At 43.7% G+C, this 17,066-nt stretch overlaps 1 protein-coding gene across 1 annotated transcript; it reads left to right on the plus strand.

Annotated features, from left to right (window-relative positions):
• The first annotated feature begins 1,861 nt into the window (after positions 1–1,861).
• Positions 1,862–15,315, plus strand: LEO1 (LEO1 component of Paf1/RNA polymerase II complex). Its single transcript, XM_026709738.2, has 12 exons — positions 1,862–2,017; positions 3,488–4,261; positions 5,472–5,576; positions 6,372–6,466; positions 7,572–7,717; positions 9,016–9,100; positions 9,216–9,310; positions 9,905–10,039; positions 10,131–10,266; positions 11,683–11,869; positions 12,360–12,457; positions 15,048–15,315. Exons 1-12 carry the CDS (start codon positions 1,960–1,962, stop codon positions 15,147–15,149), a joined length of 2,016 nt encoding a protein of 671 aa, XP_026565523.2. The 5' UTR covers positions 1,862–1,959; the 3' UTR covers positions 15,150–15,315.
• The last annotated feature ends 1,751 nt before the right edge of the window (positions 15,316–17,066 follow it).

The raw sequence follows: 17,066 nt of genomic DNA on the forward strand, positions 1-17,066 counted from the left end.
TGATTTACAGCTTGACAATTTCATATTCTGTGGTCACTCTATAGCCCATGGGGCTGGCCTTGGGAAAATTAAGAGGAAGGCGATGAAATATAAGCAGTAACACAACTTAGGGCCAGTTGTAGCCATTTTGTATATAGAATAGGATTCACAGAGAAAGCACCCTCTTTATTTAACGTCAGATCTCTCTTTCCAAAATTTTTTTAAAGAACAGTTACATATATTTTGCTTTCGTAGATAGATAGAGAGAGAGAGAGAGAGAGAGATGCTGTAGTTAGGTGTGTCGATCACTGGATGCAACTTTTTGGGTTTTTTTGGAGAAACAATTGCAATCTTGTACTAGCATTCAAGTCTCCTTAATGGCATTATGTGTGCTTGGGCAGCTACATGTCACGTGTGGCTTTGGTTTGCAACTCATAGTAGAGTTAATATGTCAAACCTAGATCCAAGAAACAGTACTTGAATTTAAGTTCTGCATGCCTGATATGATTTGAATCATTCTCCTGAATATTTCAGACAGCAAAATAGACATCGCCAATGGATTCCTAGCACATTGATTATGGGTAGGAGTGGGCTGACTTTTTGCACCCACCCTATCTACATTTCCTGGTAAAGTACATGGGAAAATCCCATAGGGGGGCAAACCCACTTAGAGTTAGGTCCCCATGAATTTGGAGAGTCAACGGATTCCTAGTGCATCGCTATGCTTAGAAAGAGGGTGACTTTTCAAACCTGCCCTATGTTTCCTGGTAAAATACATGGGAAAATCCCCCTTAGCGTTAAGGTTAGGTCTCTATGACCTAGGTAAGGAAGATGAACATCTTCAACAGATTCGTAGCACATCAGTATGTTTAGGAGGGAGCGGTCTTATTATTTTTGATGCAAATAACACCATTTCTACATTACAAACTGTAAAATGTTTTGGTTGAGATTTCCATTGGAGAAAAAAAAAAAACAAGCACAGGCTTTCATCCCAAACCCAAACTGCATGCTGTCATTAATATAATAAAAATATTTTAAAAGCTCTTTTAATAGTTATTATCACGGAAAAGTTTTCTGTCCCTCCCATAAGTTATTGTCATGATTTAGTACCATCTCACAAATGCAAATAACAGTCAAAGGTCTGCATCCAACAATACAGTGAATGCATTTTTATAGCACAGGTGCATCTTTTGTCTTTTTTAAACAAACATCATGGATTACAAATAAATTTTGCCTGACAAAACTGTCTTCAATCAGGTCAGCCTGACGTTGTGTTCACTGAGAATGATGGAAGCTGTAATATAACATGGAGGCAACTGGGATGAGATGGTGATAAGAGGAAGAGGCTACTCTACAGGTAGTCTTCAACCTAGGACCACAACGGAGCCTAACATTCATGTTGCTAAGTGAGAAGTTTGTTGAGAGACACTTGCCCCATTTTATGACTTTTCGTGCTGCATTTGTTAAGCGAATCATTGCAATTGTTAGTTGAATAACCCGCTTGTTAAATGAATCTGGTTTTTCCCCATCAACTTTGCTTGTTTGAAGGTTGCCAAAGCCCAACCCCGGGACATTGCAACCGTCGTAAATATGAACCAGTTGTCAAGCAAGTGGTTGTAAATCACTGGTAAATCACGTGACCGTGAGGACGCTGCATCGGTCATAAGTGTGAAAGATGGGCATAAGTCACTTTTTTCGTGCGACTCTATTATTTTATCTCTATGGGAAAACAACTTCCTTTTTGGCCGCCCTTTTTCTCAACAAAGAAGGCGTTGCCATAGATCTATTAAAGTCAAGAGGCGCAACCCTGAAATCGTGGCAAGGTGGAAAAGCAACCGACCGCCATTTTTTTTTTGTTCCCTAAATAAATCACTGCGAGGAAGCCCGCCCCTTCCGCTCAGGGGCCAGGTCGCGGCCCGGTGACGTCACCGAGCAGCGCCGGGCCCGTGGCTCCGGCCTGAGTATTGGGCTTCGCTCGGTATGGCGGACATGGAGGAACTCTTCGGGAGCGACGCCGACACGGAACCGGAGCAAAAAGGTAGGGGTGAGGAAGTAGGGCGAGGGAGCGGGTCACGCATGCGCGGGGGCCTGCCCCAATTTGGAAACGCCGCCGGAGAACATTTCGGGGTTCCTTCCTTCTTCCTTCTTTTCTTCCTTCCTTTTCCTTCCTTCCTTCTCTCCCTTCCTCCTTCCTTCCCTTTCTTTCCTTCCTTCTTCCCTTCTTTTTTTCCTTCCTTCCTTCTTTCTCTCCCTTCCTCCTTCCTTCCCTTTCTTTCCTTCCTTCTTCCTTCTTTTCTTCCTTCCTTTTCCTTCCTTCCTTCTCTCCTTCCTCCTTCCTTCCCTTTCTTTCCTTCCTTCTTCCCTTCTTTTTTTCCTTCCTTCCTTCTTTCTCTCCCTTCCTCCTTCCTTCCCTTTCTTTCCTTCCTTCTTCCCTTCTTTTCTTCCTTCCTTTTCCTTCCTTCCTTCTCTCCCTTCCTCCTTCCTTCCCTTTCTTTCCTTCCTTCTTCCATTCCTTTTCTTCCTTTTCCTTCCTTCTTTTCTTGCTACCTTCCTTCCTTCTTCCCTTCCTTTTCCTTCCCTCCCTCCTTTCTTTTCCTTCCTTCCTTCCTCTTCTCTTCCTGCCTTCTTTCCTTCCTTCCTTCCCTTCCTTTTTCTTCCCTCCCTCCTTTCTTTTCCTTCCTTCCTTTCTTCCTCTCTTCCTGCCTTCTTTCCTTCCTTCATTTCTTCCTTCCTTCCTTCTTTTTTTTCCCCCCTCCCTTCCTCTGAGCATGTGCAGAGGGCCTTTCAGGGTCCACCCACTTTTTAGGGTTCCTTGCTAGCAGGCAGGAGTATTAGAAATGTGCACTTCCTTGAGTTATATTATTAAAAAGGCAGGATAAAACTATAATAATAAATTTTGGTTCAGTGTCAGAAAGTTTAATTGGAAAAAAACATTCTAGTTGTGAAACCAGTCTTTCTGAGGTTGGAAAATTGAATGTCGACATAGGTGCACGGAAATACACTTTTTGCAGGTTTCCCCCCTATTTGCGGCCTTTTCCAATCGTCCGTTTCCTCCTTTGCCTTTCAGGAGTAAACCCCACTCCTGTTTGTTGCTGGCTCTCTTTTTTTATATATATATTGTGTTGAAACGAACCCTGGCACCCCAAAGGTACTTTTTCTAGAGGCCATTTCCCACCATCCAGTCAGAACTGAAGAAGCTTCTTGGATAAGAAGTGAAACATCTTCACAGAAAAACCAGAAAGTCTAGCTGCCTCTTGGGAAAAAAACACCTTTGGGACAACTGTGACTTGGATGTCCAAGAACCTCCCTAGGCTCCCTGGCATCATTTAATACTGATTTTCTCTCTTGATTAATATTCCCACCCCTTTTCTAAGAATATATGCTTTCCTTCAGGCAGAATGAATACTGTAAATTCAAAGTGGTAGTGTTATGTTTGCTTTGTAAGACATCTGATTCTTATTTTCTGATGAATACTGTGGGGTTTTTTTTCTCTGTGTGTTTTGGCTAGACACTGACTCCGGATCGGACTCAGATTCGGACCGAGAGAACACCGGCTCTGTTAGTAACATTTCCGGTAGCGAGAGCGACCGAGAGGATGATCAAGATGCTTTAAAACCCAGCAATAAAGAGTTGTTCGGTGAAGACAGTGAGGACGACGGTGTGTCTCACCACAGCGGCAGCGACAACCAGTCCGAACGCTCCTACATTCATTCTGAAGGCTCGGCGCACTCTGAACATGAGGACAACGACCAGTCCGAGATCGAACAGCACAGTGGCTCGGAAGCTGCACACGATGAGGAAGACGATGAAGATCGCAGATCAGAGGAAGGAAGCCGCCACTCCGAGGCGGACGGATCCGAGAAAGCACATTCCGAGGATGAAAAATGGGGCAGGGAGGACAAGAGCGATCAGTCAGAGGAGGACGAGAAGCTCCAAAATTCAGAGGACGAAGAACAGATTCAGCATTCCGACGACGAGGAGAAGAACTCTGATGACGAAGAGAGGACCCAGATCTCAGACCACAAGGAGAGGATGGACCAGTCTGATGAGGAAGATGAGAGACCCCAAGTCTCTGACGAAGAGAAGCTGCAGAACTCGGAGGATGAGGAGAGGCCGCGAAATTCCGATGAAGAAAACATGCAGAACTCGGAGGATGAGGATGAACGGGTGGCCCACTCGGAAGAGGAGAAGCTTCCGAATTCGGATGACGAGAGGCCTCAGCATTCAGAGGATGAAGAGCGCCATTTGTCTGAGGAGGAAGAGGAACGCGAGCACAAATCGGGTAAAAGAAATGGGGGTTCGTGGATGAGTGCGAGATATATTTAAGGTTTAGCCTTCGTCTTGGTTTTCTTTGATGCCTTTGTTAAACCTGGTTCTCTCATGAACTCTAGCCATGATGCTTTGGAATGATGGGAGTTTTAGCTAAGCAAATCCAAAGGGATGCTTAGGTTGTTCCATTGATCTTGGTTATTAGGAGCCACGGATGGCGCAGTGGCTAGAGTGCAGTACTGCAGGCTACTTCTGCTGACTGCCGGCTGCCTGCAATTTGGCAGTTCGAATCTCACCAGGCTTAAAGTTGACTCAGCCTTCCATCCTTCCGAGGTGGGACCCAGATGTTGGGGGCAAGAGGCTGACTCTGTAAAACCGCTTAGGGCTGTGAAGTCTGTGCTATTGCTATTATGCTCAGAACATTGCAAAAAATGTAGCTGTTCCCCCAGGCTTTGGGTTAAGACAGTGTTTCTCAACTTCAGCAACTTTAAGCTCTGAAGACTTCAACTCCCAGAATTCCCCAGCCAAACCTTGCTGGGAATTGAAGTCTTTGTGGCTTAAAAGTTGCTGGGGTTGGAAAACTCTGGATTAGGCTGAGCTGAGAACCAGCAGAATGTTATCTCTTAAAATTCTCCCCTGGGCTTTTGTTTTTGCATTATTATTATATTATACACAAAAATGACAGTATACATAGCAAACGAGATAACTATGCTGGGTTTCATATCACAAATCACTAGTCGAACACTTCCCAAGTGGCGGATTATGCGAGCAGATTCTAGTAAGCTGTTATCTCTTAAAATTCTCCTCTGGGCTTTTGTTTTTGCATTATTATTATTTTCTACTTTTTAATTCGATAAGCCATGCAGTGTGGTCTCTAAACTGCAAAGAGAAATGAAATGAACCCTTGGCCATGTGGGCATGTTTTTTCTAGATAAATCACTGTCAGCAGTTTGTCACTGTACACGGCATGACAGACTTTGGTTAAGCAAAACTGACCAGCTGTTTTTCTCAGAGATGAGTACATCACCTTCAGACCTGCTTCTCACAGTCTGCTTGATTTACGTGGCCCCAAATTGGGTTTTAATTGACATGCAAATATGGGGGAATCAGCATGCTGATGATTGTATTCTCTAGCATCTTGAGGGCTCCAGCTGGAAAGGCTAGTCTGGGAGGGTGTGTAACCCTGGATGGAAGGCTAAAAAAAAAAAATTACGTCCTCACAGAATCGCCAAGAGGCAGCGACAGTGACGATGATATCCCCCAAATGAAGAGCAAGAAGCGAATTGCATCAGATTCCGAAATGGAGAGCGATGCGGAAGGACAAAAAAGTAAGCGACACGTTGCTTCCTCCTCTTCTGGTTGCATTGCGCTTTGATTTTAAGTGACAAGCCACTCTTTTCCTCCAGTGGCCTAGTGCAGAGACTTCCAGGCTCGGCTGTACATTTTTAGCCCCCGCAAATGTGTCATAGGTGTAGTTTCACAGGGCTCTATGGGTGGGGCTGTAAGAAGTTCTGATGTTCAAGGACTAAAGGTTTCCTTTAAACCACTATTTGTACTGTGGACTGGATCCTTCACCCTGATCCAAATTCTCCAAACCTGGAGGTTGCAGCAAATACTATATAACAAGGGTCTTCAAACGTGATAGCTTTAAGACGTGTGGACTTTCAACTCCCAGAATTCTTCCTCCGGTCATGTTAGCTAAGGAATTCTGGGAGTTGAAGTCCACACGTCTTAAAGCGGTCAAGTTTGAAGACCTTTGCTATATAAGATGTGCCCAAATTACTACTTCGCTTGGAAAGAAAAGAGAAATCGTGTTACTGGTCTTTTTAAAAGCGGTGAATTATTTCCTTCTCAGCTTTCCTCTTAAGAGGTCAACTCACAAGGCCATATATATCCCACTGAGCCACTTGAAAGAAAGGATGTTCTTGTGTAGGAGATTTTGTGTGTGTGTGTGTGTGTTTTGCCCACTTGGTTTACTAACTTCATGCTGACATTTGAGCCTTGTTCTAAACCAGCTTCTGGTCGGCTCCATCTCTGATTTTGTAGGTCTCTCATTTTTCCTTTTGCCAGATTCGCTCGTCTTTTTCTACACCATAATTCTTCTGTTTAACCTTCTGCTTAAGATAACAGAGACGCCATGGATTTGTTTGGAGGAGCAGATGATATCTCTTCAGGAAGCGACGGAGAAGACAAGCCACCAACCCCAGGGCAGCCTATTGTAAGTGGAGGTCCCAGCATTGGTGGCAAAGAATAGCCTCCTCTTTTGACCCGGTCATCTCAATAAAAGCCTTGCTCGGAAACTGTGAGATGAGATTTGGATCCTGTAGTTCTAAGGATTGGATGCTGTGCAATCATCCTGTTAGCAAAAGAGTAACGATAATCCACAGCTGCTTTCCGAAGGGATCACTGAGAATTAATCTTCAGCACATTAGCCTGTTTGTCTTCTACGCCTGCATTAGCTGCACCACCTTGGAGATGTGGAAAGGAGGAGCACTAGGAACGTAACAGACAGATTTTGTCTGCAGAGGAAAACCTAAAATAGGCTAAAATAGAATAGAATAACAGAGTTGGAAGGGACCTTGGAGGTCTTTTAGTCCAACCCACTGCTTAAGTAGCAAACCCTACACCACTGGCTATCCAACATCTTTTTAAAAACTTCCAGGGTTGGAGCATTCACAACTTCTGGAGGCAAATTGTTCCACTGGTTAATTGTTCTGACTGTCAGGGAATTTCTCCTTAGTTCTAGATTGCTTCTCTCCTTGACTAAAAGAATCTCAAAGTTTCTTCTAGTGGTGGCTTTGAGCCTCTTGGTTTAGCTTACTCCACAAAATAAAATTTCCAAGTCCCCCTGTGAATTGCCTTGCACGCAAATGTAACCTATCATGTAACAGCATGTAGTAATAAGGAAAACAAGATTGCAGACAGCTGAAAAAACAGTATTCTAAAGATAGCTAGATTTGAAGCCGCCAAGTAGTTGGCATGTATTTATCCTCAACAAGTTACTCAAGATATACACATATATACAGTACAAAGAGGAGGAGGCGTGCACCCAAATGAGCAGTGCCCTGTTAGCATCTATCCTTTTCAAGGCAAAGGATGGCAAGATAATTCTTTGTGGCTGTTTTACTTCCTCATTTAGTAGGAAGCCAACCTTTGCTTCCTTCCTCCAGCTAGTATTTTAAGCAGGCCTCACGTTGAGTCTATGCATCAGAATTCTCAGTAAGAGAACTAATAAGAAAAAGACCTGAAGCACAAATATACAGAGGGATATTCAGCTCAATTTCATAACCGATTTGAGGCCTTTTCTTCCTCCTCTGGATTAGGATGAGAATGGTTTGAATGAGGATCAGCAAGAAGAAGAACCTATCCCTGAAACACGGATAGAAGTAGAAATTCCAAAAGTCAACACGGATCTGGGAAACGACCTGTATTTTGTAAAGCTTCCCAACTTCCTCAGTGTGGAACCCAGGTAAAGGAGGGGGAAAATGATAAGCCGAATCTTGGAAAAATGCAGGGAGCCCTGGACGTACGACCACAATCAAGTGCTAAGTGAGATGTTTGTTAAGTGAATTTTGCCCCGTTTTACGACTTTCCTGGCCACGTTTGTTATGTGGATCGGCGCAGTTGTTAAATTAGTCGCAGCAGATCTGGCTTCCTTTTTGACTTTTGCTCCATCGCCACTGACACATTCAGTCACATTCCACATTCAGCCACATTCAGTCAACCCTAGCCCTGCTGCTGACTTATTTATTTAGTGTATGGCGTCTACAGAAGTCATGCAGTCACTAATGTACAAATTTAATTTAAAGCATCGGAATATAGATGTACGTTTATGTGCATGTGCTTGTGTAAGATAGGTAGACAGTACAATATAGGAGATAATAACTTTCTGCACCTCTGTATGGTTTGCTAATTGCACAGGGGCAGATAGGAAAGCACTCCAGAGGGTTAATGTCATTGCCCAGAAGATCGTGGGTTGCCTTCTCCCCTCTTTGGAAGAGCTTTATAGCTCCCACTGCCTTAAGAAAGTTCAAAACATTCTCAAAGATCCATCTCATCCTGGGACCCCCCCTTTTTTTTTTGAACTATTACCATCTGGCAGACGGTACAGGATAATAAAAACAAGGACAAATAGGCTGAAAAACAGTTTCTATCCCAGGGCAGGAGTTCTGTTGAATTCTGCTGTATAGTGCAGTGTTGGTGCGGTGTTGCGGGTTTTCAATTCAATGTGTGGAGAGTGAAGGATGTGTGTTTGTGTTTTATTTTCAATGTGCACTGAAGATGGTGTTTGATTTCACTGTACAAGGTGCAATGACAATAAAGTAAACTTTAAATTAAGATAAAACCATAATAAAATCACTCTAATATGGAGCCCCCTAGAATTGCAGTGGGATTTTATAATCCAATATCTAAAGAAGCTTAACCTTCTCACGGCTTCTGGTTTGGCTGTGGTGAGATCATCCCAAGTGCCTTAAAAAAAAAAATCTTAGCTGAGGATTGTTCTCTTTCCTTTCACCTTTTCCAGCTTTTGAGCCATTTCAAGCAAGCTAGTCCTCTTTACATAATACCAGCTCGGTACCCGTGCTTCGCTACGAAACTGTGTGCTCGGGCTTAGTTTTTGGGGAGGAAAATAAGGTGGGAAAATTCTGTCTCTGCTTTTATATATCTAGATGTCCCAAGTAGGGTAATACTATGAGCCTGGTCGTTTGTGCCTGGAGTGAGAGAACTCTTTGACTGGGTTTGTGCAATCTTCTTACTGTCTCACAGGCCTTTCGATCCTCAGTATTACGAGGATGAATTTGAAGACGAGGAGATGCTGGATGAAGAAGGCAGGACGAGATTAAAACTGAAGGTAGGGCGTAGAATGCCGGGGCGTTCCTCTTCCCCTACTTCCCTTGCCTGACTGCACAGCCACCGTCTTTGCTCCTTGACTGCAATCCTCTTTCTACCCTTTTGTGCCTCGAAAGGTAGAGAACACAATACGTTGGCGAACTCGCCGAGATGAAGAAGGTCAGGAGATCCGAGAAAGTAATGCACGAATCGTCAAGTGGTCTGACGGGAGGTAAGTGGACACTTGGAAAACCGTGAAGCTTAAAACATGTTTGGAGGTGGAGGGTAGAAGAGATTATTCTTAGGGGAGATTTTCCTCTCGGTTTCAGATCTTTGGTCCCATTAATTGAAGGCGAGGAAAGCTTGAGATTGTCTTGAATGGCACCAACGAATTTAGAATACAATGCAGTGCAGTGCAATGAAAATGCAATTCAAAAGAATACTGTAGAATAGAATTATAGAATAGAATAGAGAAAATAGAATTAGAATACAATACAAAAGAATACTATAGAATAGAATGCAATACAAAAGAATACTAGAGAAGAGAAGAGAAGAGAAGAGAAGAGAAGAGAAGAGAAGAATTGGAAGGAACCTTGTAGGTCTTCTAGTCCAACCCCCTGCCTAGGCAGGAAAGTCTACTCCACTTCAGACAAATAGTTGTCCAATCTCTTCTTAAAAACTTCCCATGTTGGAGAATTCACAACTTCTGAAGGCAAGCCGTTCCACTGACTAATTGTTCTCACTGTCAAGAAATTTCACCTTAGTTCTAGGTTGCTTCTCTCCTTGATCAGTTTATCGGTGGATTAATTGTCCTCTCTTTTTGAAGCATGTCCTTACACTTGGGGAATGAAGTCTTCGACGTCTATAAAGCCCCCTTGCAGGGAGACCACAACCATCTCTTCATCCGACAAGGGACGGGACTTCAGGGACAGGCCGTCTTCAAGACCAAATTGACCTTCCGGTAAGCGTGCAAATATTTTAACGGCACGTCCTTTTTCTTTCAAAAGGTATCCTTTTCCCCCCTAAGCATTAACTTGCTTCATTTGTCGCAGGCCACACTCCACAGACAGCGCCACGCACAGAAAGATGACCCTCTCATTGGCAGACCGATGTTCAAAGACGCAGAAAATCCGCATTTTGCCCATGGCTGGCCGCGATCCGGAGTCGCAACGCACAGAAATGATTAAGGTAAAAATATTATCCTTAAACTCTCCTTTTCCTTTCCTCTCCTCTCTACTGTAGCCAGAACTGTAAATTTTGGCTGCCTTGTTTCTTAGTCTTTCTGCTCAAAGTCTGCAGATCTTTGATCTCTATAGTGTTAAAGGGACCCTAAGCCGGGGGCCTTCAAACTTGACAGCTTTAAGACTTGTGGACTTCAACTCCCAGAATTCCTCCTCCAGTCATGTTATCTCAGGAATTCTGGGAGTTGAAGTCCACAAGTCTTAAACTTGCCAAGTTTGAAGGCCCTTGCCCTAAGCTATCACAGGATTAAGACCCCTACCTTGTTGAATATGCTCCTTGGAGCATGCTGAGGGAGCAGCTTCATAAAAAGGAATAAAGGCTTATTAAATGCCAGCATCAATTGATGTGTCCCCAGGTATAGTTTCCTTGCTTTTGCCTGTTCCGTTTCTGTTCTGAAATACACAGGTTGAATTCTCCCTTTATTTTGTGGCTAATGTGGTGGCCTAGAATCCAGGTGACAGTGAGCTCTAGTCCTGCCTTAGGCATGAAAGCCGGCTGGGTGACCCTGGGCCTATCAGCAGAAGCCCGAAAGCTTTAATTCCTCCTTGGGGACCGAAAAGCCAGCTAGGTAACTTTGAGCCTCCCTCATTCACTCTCAACCCAACCCACCTCACAGGGTGGTGGTTGTGGGGAAAATAGGAGGAGGAGGAAGGAGTGTGAGGTATGTTGAGTTATGCACGATGTATTAAAGGAGGGATAAAAGCATCAAACGAATGGAAAGCAAATTTTATTTGCACAGTGCTACTCCTCCATGAGCCAGGGTGAGCTGAGCAACTGGCTCCAACTCAGAGATCACCATGGTTAATTATTTTAATCTGGCCTTGTCCAGATACGAATTTGATTGCTTATTTGCACCCTATGACTCTTATTAAGTGTTGTACCTGATGAATTCTTGACGAATGTATCTTTTATGTACACTGAGAGCATTTGCACCAAGACAAATCACACTTGGCCAATAAAGAATTCTACTCTACTCTACTCCTACTCTACTCTACTCTACCCTATGACTATTAGTAAGTATTGTACCTTATGATTCTTGACGAGTATATCTTTTATGTACACTGAGAGCATTTGCACCAAGACAAATCACACTTGGCCAATAAAGAATTCTACTCTACTCTACTCTACTCTACTCTACTCTACTCTACTCTACCCTATGACTATTAGTAAGTATTGTACCTTATGATTCTTGACGAGTGTATCTTTTATGTACACTGAGAGCATTTGCACCAAGACAAATTTCTTGTGTGTCCAATCACACTTGGCCAATTAAAGAATCCTAAAGAACTCTACTTCTACCATTTAGTCCCCAACACAGAAACCTAAAGCAACCATCCCGGCTTCTCTTCTTCTCTCCTGCAGAAAGAGGAGGAAAGGCTGCGCGCGTCCATCCGTAGGGAATCCCAGCAGAGAAGGATGCGCGAGAAACAACACCAGCGGGGCCTGAGCGCCAGCTACTTGGAGCCCGACCGCTATGACGAAGAAGAAGAAGGAGAAGAGGCCATCAGCCTGGCAGCCATCAAGAACAGATACAAAGGCGGGATACGAGGTATATCCTTCCCCCACTCTCCTCCTGACTGGTCCCAGCGCACCACTCCCAGTCTCTAAGCCAGTCTGGCTAGTCCAGTGCTGAGAGAAAGGTGCCAGGTTGGGGGAGCCTCGAGCTTATCGAACGGCCTACAGGTCACTCAGTCACCTGTCCTCTTCCTTGACAGCCCATTTGTTTTTTTTGCAAACATTGCAGCTGGGTCGGCGTTACGCTTCAGTGTGTACCTTCTGTTGTGCTCTCTTCACACCGTGTATTTGCTTTCCCTTGTTCTTTCTCCTTTTTTTGCACCGCGCAGCGTTTGCTTGTGTAAATAAGCATATCGGTATCGTTCTCCGCATTTTCCACGCTGGGTTGCATAGAGCGAGAGCGGCCTGTCATTGCTTATTCCAACCCGGTTTTAAATGCCCAGTTTCTAAGCTGCACTAAGAAGATCTAAGGTTTTGTTTTCCAGCCTGGACTTCGGCGTATAATGAGTTGTTTTCTCTTCCAGAGGAGCGCGCTCGAATTTATTCTTCAGACAGTGACGACGGTTCGGATGAGGAGAAAGCCCAGAGGTTGCTCAAAGCGAAGAAGCTCAACAGTGATGAGGTGAGAGAATCCAGATGAAGTTGGACATCAGTTGATAAGCCAGTCCATAACTCTCATCTTTCTGGGTCGAGGTACAGCGAAACTGCCATTTAAAGGGCAATGTTGAGGTGTCTCACCAAATTTGAATCCAGTCACCCCTGAAATAACAAGCAAGTATGCCGTTTTTCAAAATATTTGTGGATGGCCAAGCTAACTTACATCATTTAGATGAGGGCCCTTTTATGACTTGTGGACTTCAACTCCCAGAATTCCTGAGCCAGGAATTTTGGGAGTTGAAGTCCACAAGTCATAAAGGGGCCATAGTTCTATTCCCCACCTCTGATTTAGGTCAACCCATATCATTGATTAAATAATAATAATAAAGGCCATAAACTAATAAATATGTGTACAAGTAGTCCTTGACTTATAACCAGCCCTTTAGGGAACATTCAGAGTTACGACATACCTTCCCAGGGCTACTTACGATCTGGATTCAAAGTTCAGATAGACAAGACAGACAGACACATACACACCCACTGCAGTCACATAATTGCATTTTGGGTGCTCAGAAATGAGCTCACATTTTCAGCCGTATGCACTATCCTGTGGTCATAAGTGCGATTTATAGTGGGTTGGTTTTTTTTTTAACAAAAAAACGCATTTACTTTCGATTTCCAACCAAAAATACCCATGGCAGACATTGGATTTACTTGCCAAGTGTCTGAATTTTGCTCACACGAGCATGGGGATTAGCCAAGGTCGTAACTGTAAAAAAAATGGTCATAAGTCGCTTTTTTCAGTGCCATTGTTAACTTTGAATGGTCACTCAATGAACTGTTGAAAGTCGAGGATTACCTGTATAGAAAACCTGTCCCAGGAATAACAAAAAAATCCATTTCAGCAAAGCAGTATAAATCCAGAGCTGGAGAGCAGCCAGGTGCTCTAGAGGTGAAGATGTTGGCTTCCCAGTCAGAAGGTTGAGAGTTCAATCCTAGGTAGCAGACAGACGTTTCTCTATCAGGATGCAAAGAGAAAATATGTGCTGCGAACTCCCCGTAGGTGTCAGGAAAAGCATCCGGCCAGTAAATGCTCAGCTCCATTCAGTCACCCCGACTCCACCCAAAACAAAGGGATTACAGGGTCATAAAAAAGAAAATATAAACCCAGAGATGGAAGTGGTATCAAAGGCCACCCACGTCTATTCCCCGCCGTTGCAGAAATCCATCATCAAAACTCACTTTCTTGATAGCCAATCAGTCTCTGTTTAAAAACAACAACAACCCTGCAGTGGTGGGATTATGGTTGGGGCGGGGGCAGGAAAATTCTCAAATTCTTCTCTTTATTTATTCTGCCCTGAAATGAACTCCTAATAACAGATAATGGAAAGCTTGTCTTTTTTCCCCCCTCTTTTTCAAGCTAACAAGCCGTTCAGTTTGAGTGTTATTCAGCTTTACCACACGGTTGCGCTTCAGCATTAAATAAAAAAAAACCCACAGCACTTGTGACACAACTATGGTGGCATGCCCAGACATTTGCATTTTTAAAAAAATAAGAGCCCTCCTTTTAATCAGTGGTTCCCAACCTTTTTTTCGACCCGCACTCCTAAAAAAATTTCACTCGAACCTCGCACCCCCTGAAATAAATAATAAATAAAAATGCCAACATATAGCCAATATCCTATTATTTACCTGGACTTTTCTCGCACCCCCCGGAATATCATCTCGCACCCCCAGGTTGGGAACCCCTGCTTTTAATCATAAGTCATCATTGGTTGCCTAAAAATAATTTAGAGAAGGATTCCTTTGGGAGACTGGTTACAGTGGGAGAACCTTTGAATTTTTCAAGATATGCATAAAGAATCTAGGGGGGAAAATGTATTGATCTGGAAGGCAACCGTCTGTATGAAGATGTATCACGTGTATTTGGGAAAATAGGGGAGAACCTCAGCCCCAGCTCAATATGCAAAGTTACTGTCATTATTTCAGAATTTATATCTACTTAAAGCTATAAGGAGTTAATAAAACTAACCTCCAAGTTATTTCACCCTGACCTAAGGGAATGGAATAGAATTTGAATTAGAATAGGGATCCCCAAACTTGACAACTTTAAGTTGCCAAGTTTGGAGACCTCTGGAATAGAGAATAGGGTAGGGTAGGGTAGGGTAGGGTAGGGTAGGGTAGAATTAGAATAGAATAGAATAGAATAGAATAGAATAGAATAGAATAGAATAGAATAGAATAGAATAGAATAGAATAGAATAGAATAGAATAGAATAGAATTCCTTATTGGCCGAGTGCGATTGGACAGGGAATTTCTCTTGGTGCAAATACTCTCAGTATACATAAAAGAAAAAATACATTCATCAAGAGTCAAGAATCATAGGTCCAAAACACTTAATGATAGTCATAGGGTATAATAAGCAATCAAATCATATTAGGAAACAGTCAATATAAAGCGTAAGGATACCAGCGACAAAGTTACAGTCATACAGTCCCAAGTGGGAGGGGATGGGTGATAAGGAGCGATGAGAAGATTAACAGTGCAGACTTCGTAAATAGTTGGACAGTGTTGGGTGCCTTGTATCTGATTTTTTTTTTTTTTTTAATTGCAGGAGGGTGAGTCTTCCGGTAAGAGGAAAGCTGAAGATGACGAGAAGGTCAGCAAGAAACAGAAGAAATACGTGATCAGCGATGATGAGGATGAAGATGTGTAAAGGGCATGGACTCTGAACTTGGGTGATAGTTGTTGCTGTTGTTTGTTTTTTTTTTAAAAAACACCATAGAGATATATATTGTTCTTTTTCCGACCACGTGTAAGTAGATTTCGTGAAGACTGGGGCGGGAGCAACACTTGCATTAATAATATTAATGTAAATAAAACTTTTTGTGGGTTGTTTTTTTTTAATGTCGCAGGATTCAGTGTGTATGTTCGGTGAGCATTTTTAGGCCTGTGTGTCTTTCGTTGTCTAGGATTAGCGTTCTACAGGATGGGCAGACCCCATTACGACTTGCACGTCGAGAACCAGCTGCCCCCAGAAAAACTTGAGATGTTTTGACATTCTGTTCACCTTCCTTGGGCAAGAACGGGGTACCTGCGGCTCTCCAGCTTCTGTCAGCTCCAGGAAGCGGATGATGGAGCATTTAAAAATAAAACCTGATCGGAGTTTGAGGATCGTCGGAAGTATGGGAGAAAGGGAAGGCATCAATCAATCATTTAGCCGTGTTCCAATATCTCAGGGGCTGCCCCAAAGAAGAGGGAGTCAAGCTATTCTCCAAAGCACCTTAAAGGCAGGACAAGAAGCAACAGAGGGAAACTAATCAAGGAGAGAAGCAACCTAGAACCAAGGAGAAATTCCCTGACAGTGAGAACAATTAACCAGTGGAACAACTTGCCTCCAGAAGTTGTGAATAGCAATAGTACTTAGACTTATATATTGCTTCACAGTGCTTTCCAGCCCTCTCTTAAGTGGTGTACAGAGTCAGCCTCTTGCCCCCAACAATCTGGGTCCTCATTTTACCCACCTTGGAAGGACGAAAGGCTGAGTCAACCCTGAGCCTGGTGGGATTCGATCTGCCAAATTGCAGTGGCTTGCAGTACTGCACTCTAACCACTGCGCCACCAAGGCTCTCTGAATGCTCCCAACACCGGAAGTTTTTAAGAAGAGATTAGGTAACCCTTTGTCTGAAGTGGTGTAGGGTTTCCTGCCTAGGCAGGGGGTTAGACTAGAAGACCTCCAAGGTCCCTTCCAATTGCTATTTCATTGGAATGGTGTAAGGTGTCCTGCCTTGAGAAGAGGATTGGACTAGAAGATCTCTGAAGTCCCTTTTTGACCTATGATTGTGTGTTCTGTGTTCTAACTGTAGCAGGGAAGGGACAATGGGTCCCCTTAGCTTTCTTCAGAAAGAGCATCCTCGAATGTCTGACCATGAAGAATCCTATGCAATGCTAAACCATCTCCTTGCTCTTCCCCCGTATTAAGCCACTAGCTAGATACTCGTGCTTTGCTTCCACAACAGCCTGATTAACGTACAGGATATCGGATGCATACTTTTTTTACAGCCTCTCTGTTGACTTCGGGATGATGTTGACGATACTTTTCCGCAGGTTCCCTTACTTGTGTTTTCCTAATCGCAATCTGTAAATCTTTTCCCGTGTTTTTTTTTCCCCTTTAACTGGTGTTAGAGTAGAAGGAACAAATTCGTCTGAACTGAGGAGGTCAGTGTAAGAAATGAGTTTGGGCTGGGACGCTATGCAGGAAAAAATTCGGTTCGCAAACCATTGGCTTTGTGGTGGTCGGTGATTGAAACTCATAAGGGAATATCGCTTTCGCCACCATAAGTTCCGAAATGGTTCCATAGGGGGAAGGTGTAGACATTTTGGTGAGGTACCGATGTTTAGTACTGTAAGGAGCCGCAGGCTGCTCCTGAGTGAAGGAGTGGAACGTCTGCCGGTTTGAACTGAGGTAACGGGATGTGAGGCAACTGGCAGTTGGAACAGAGTTCTTTTCTGGTGGGGAGGAGGAGTAGAACTCAGTGTTGTGGTTAGCCGGCAACAGGTACAGACAGCTGAGACCTCTGAGAGTGAGGACTTGGATGAGGGGTGTGATGCAGGGATGGGGCCAGGACAAACA

Source organism: Pseudonaja textilis, chromosome 13, assembly GCF_049901715.1.
Source record: "Pseudonaja textilis isolate UNSWEBS1 chromosome 13, rPseTex1.2, whole genome shotgun sequence".
Lineage (NCBI taxonomy): Eukaryota > Metazoa > Chordata > Lepidosauria > Squamata > Elapidae > Pseudonaja > Pseudonaja textilis.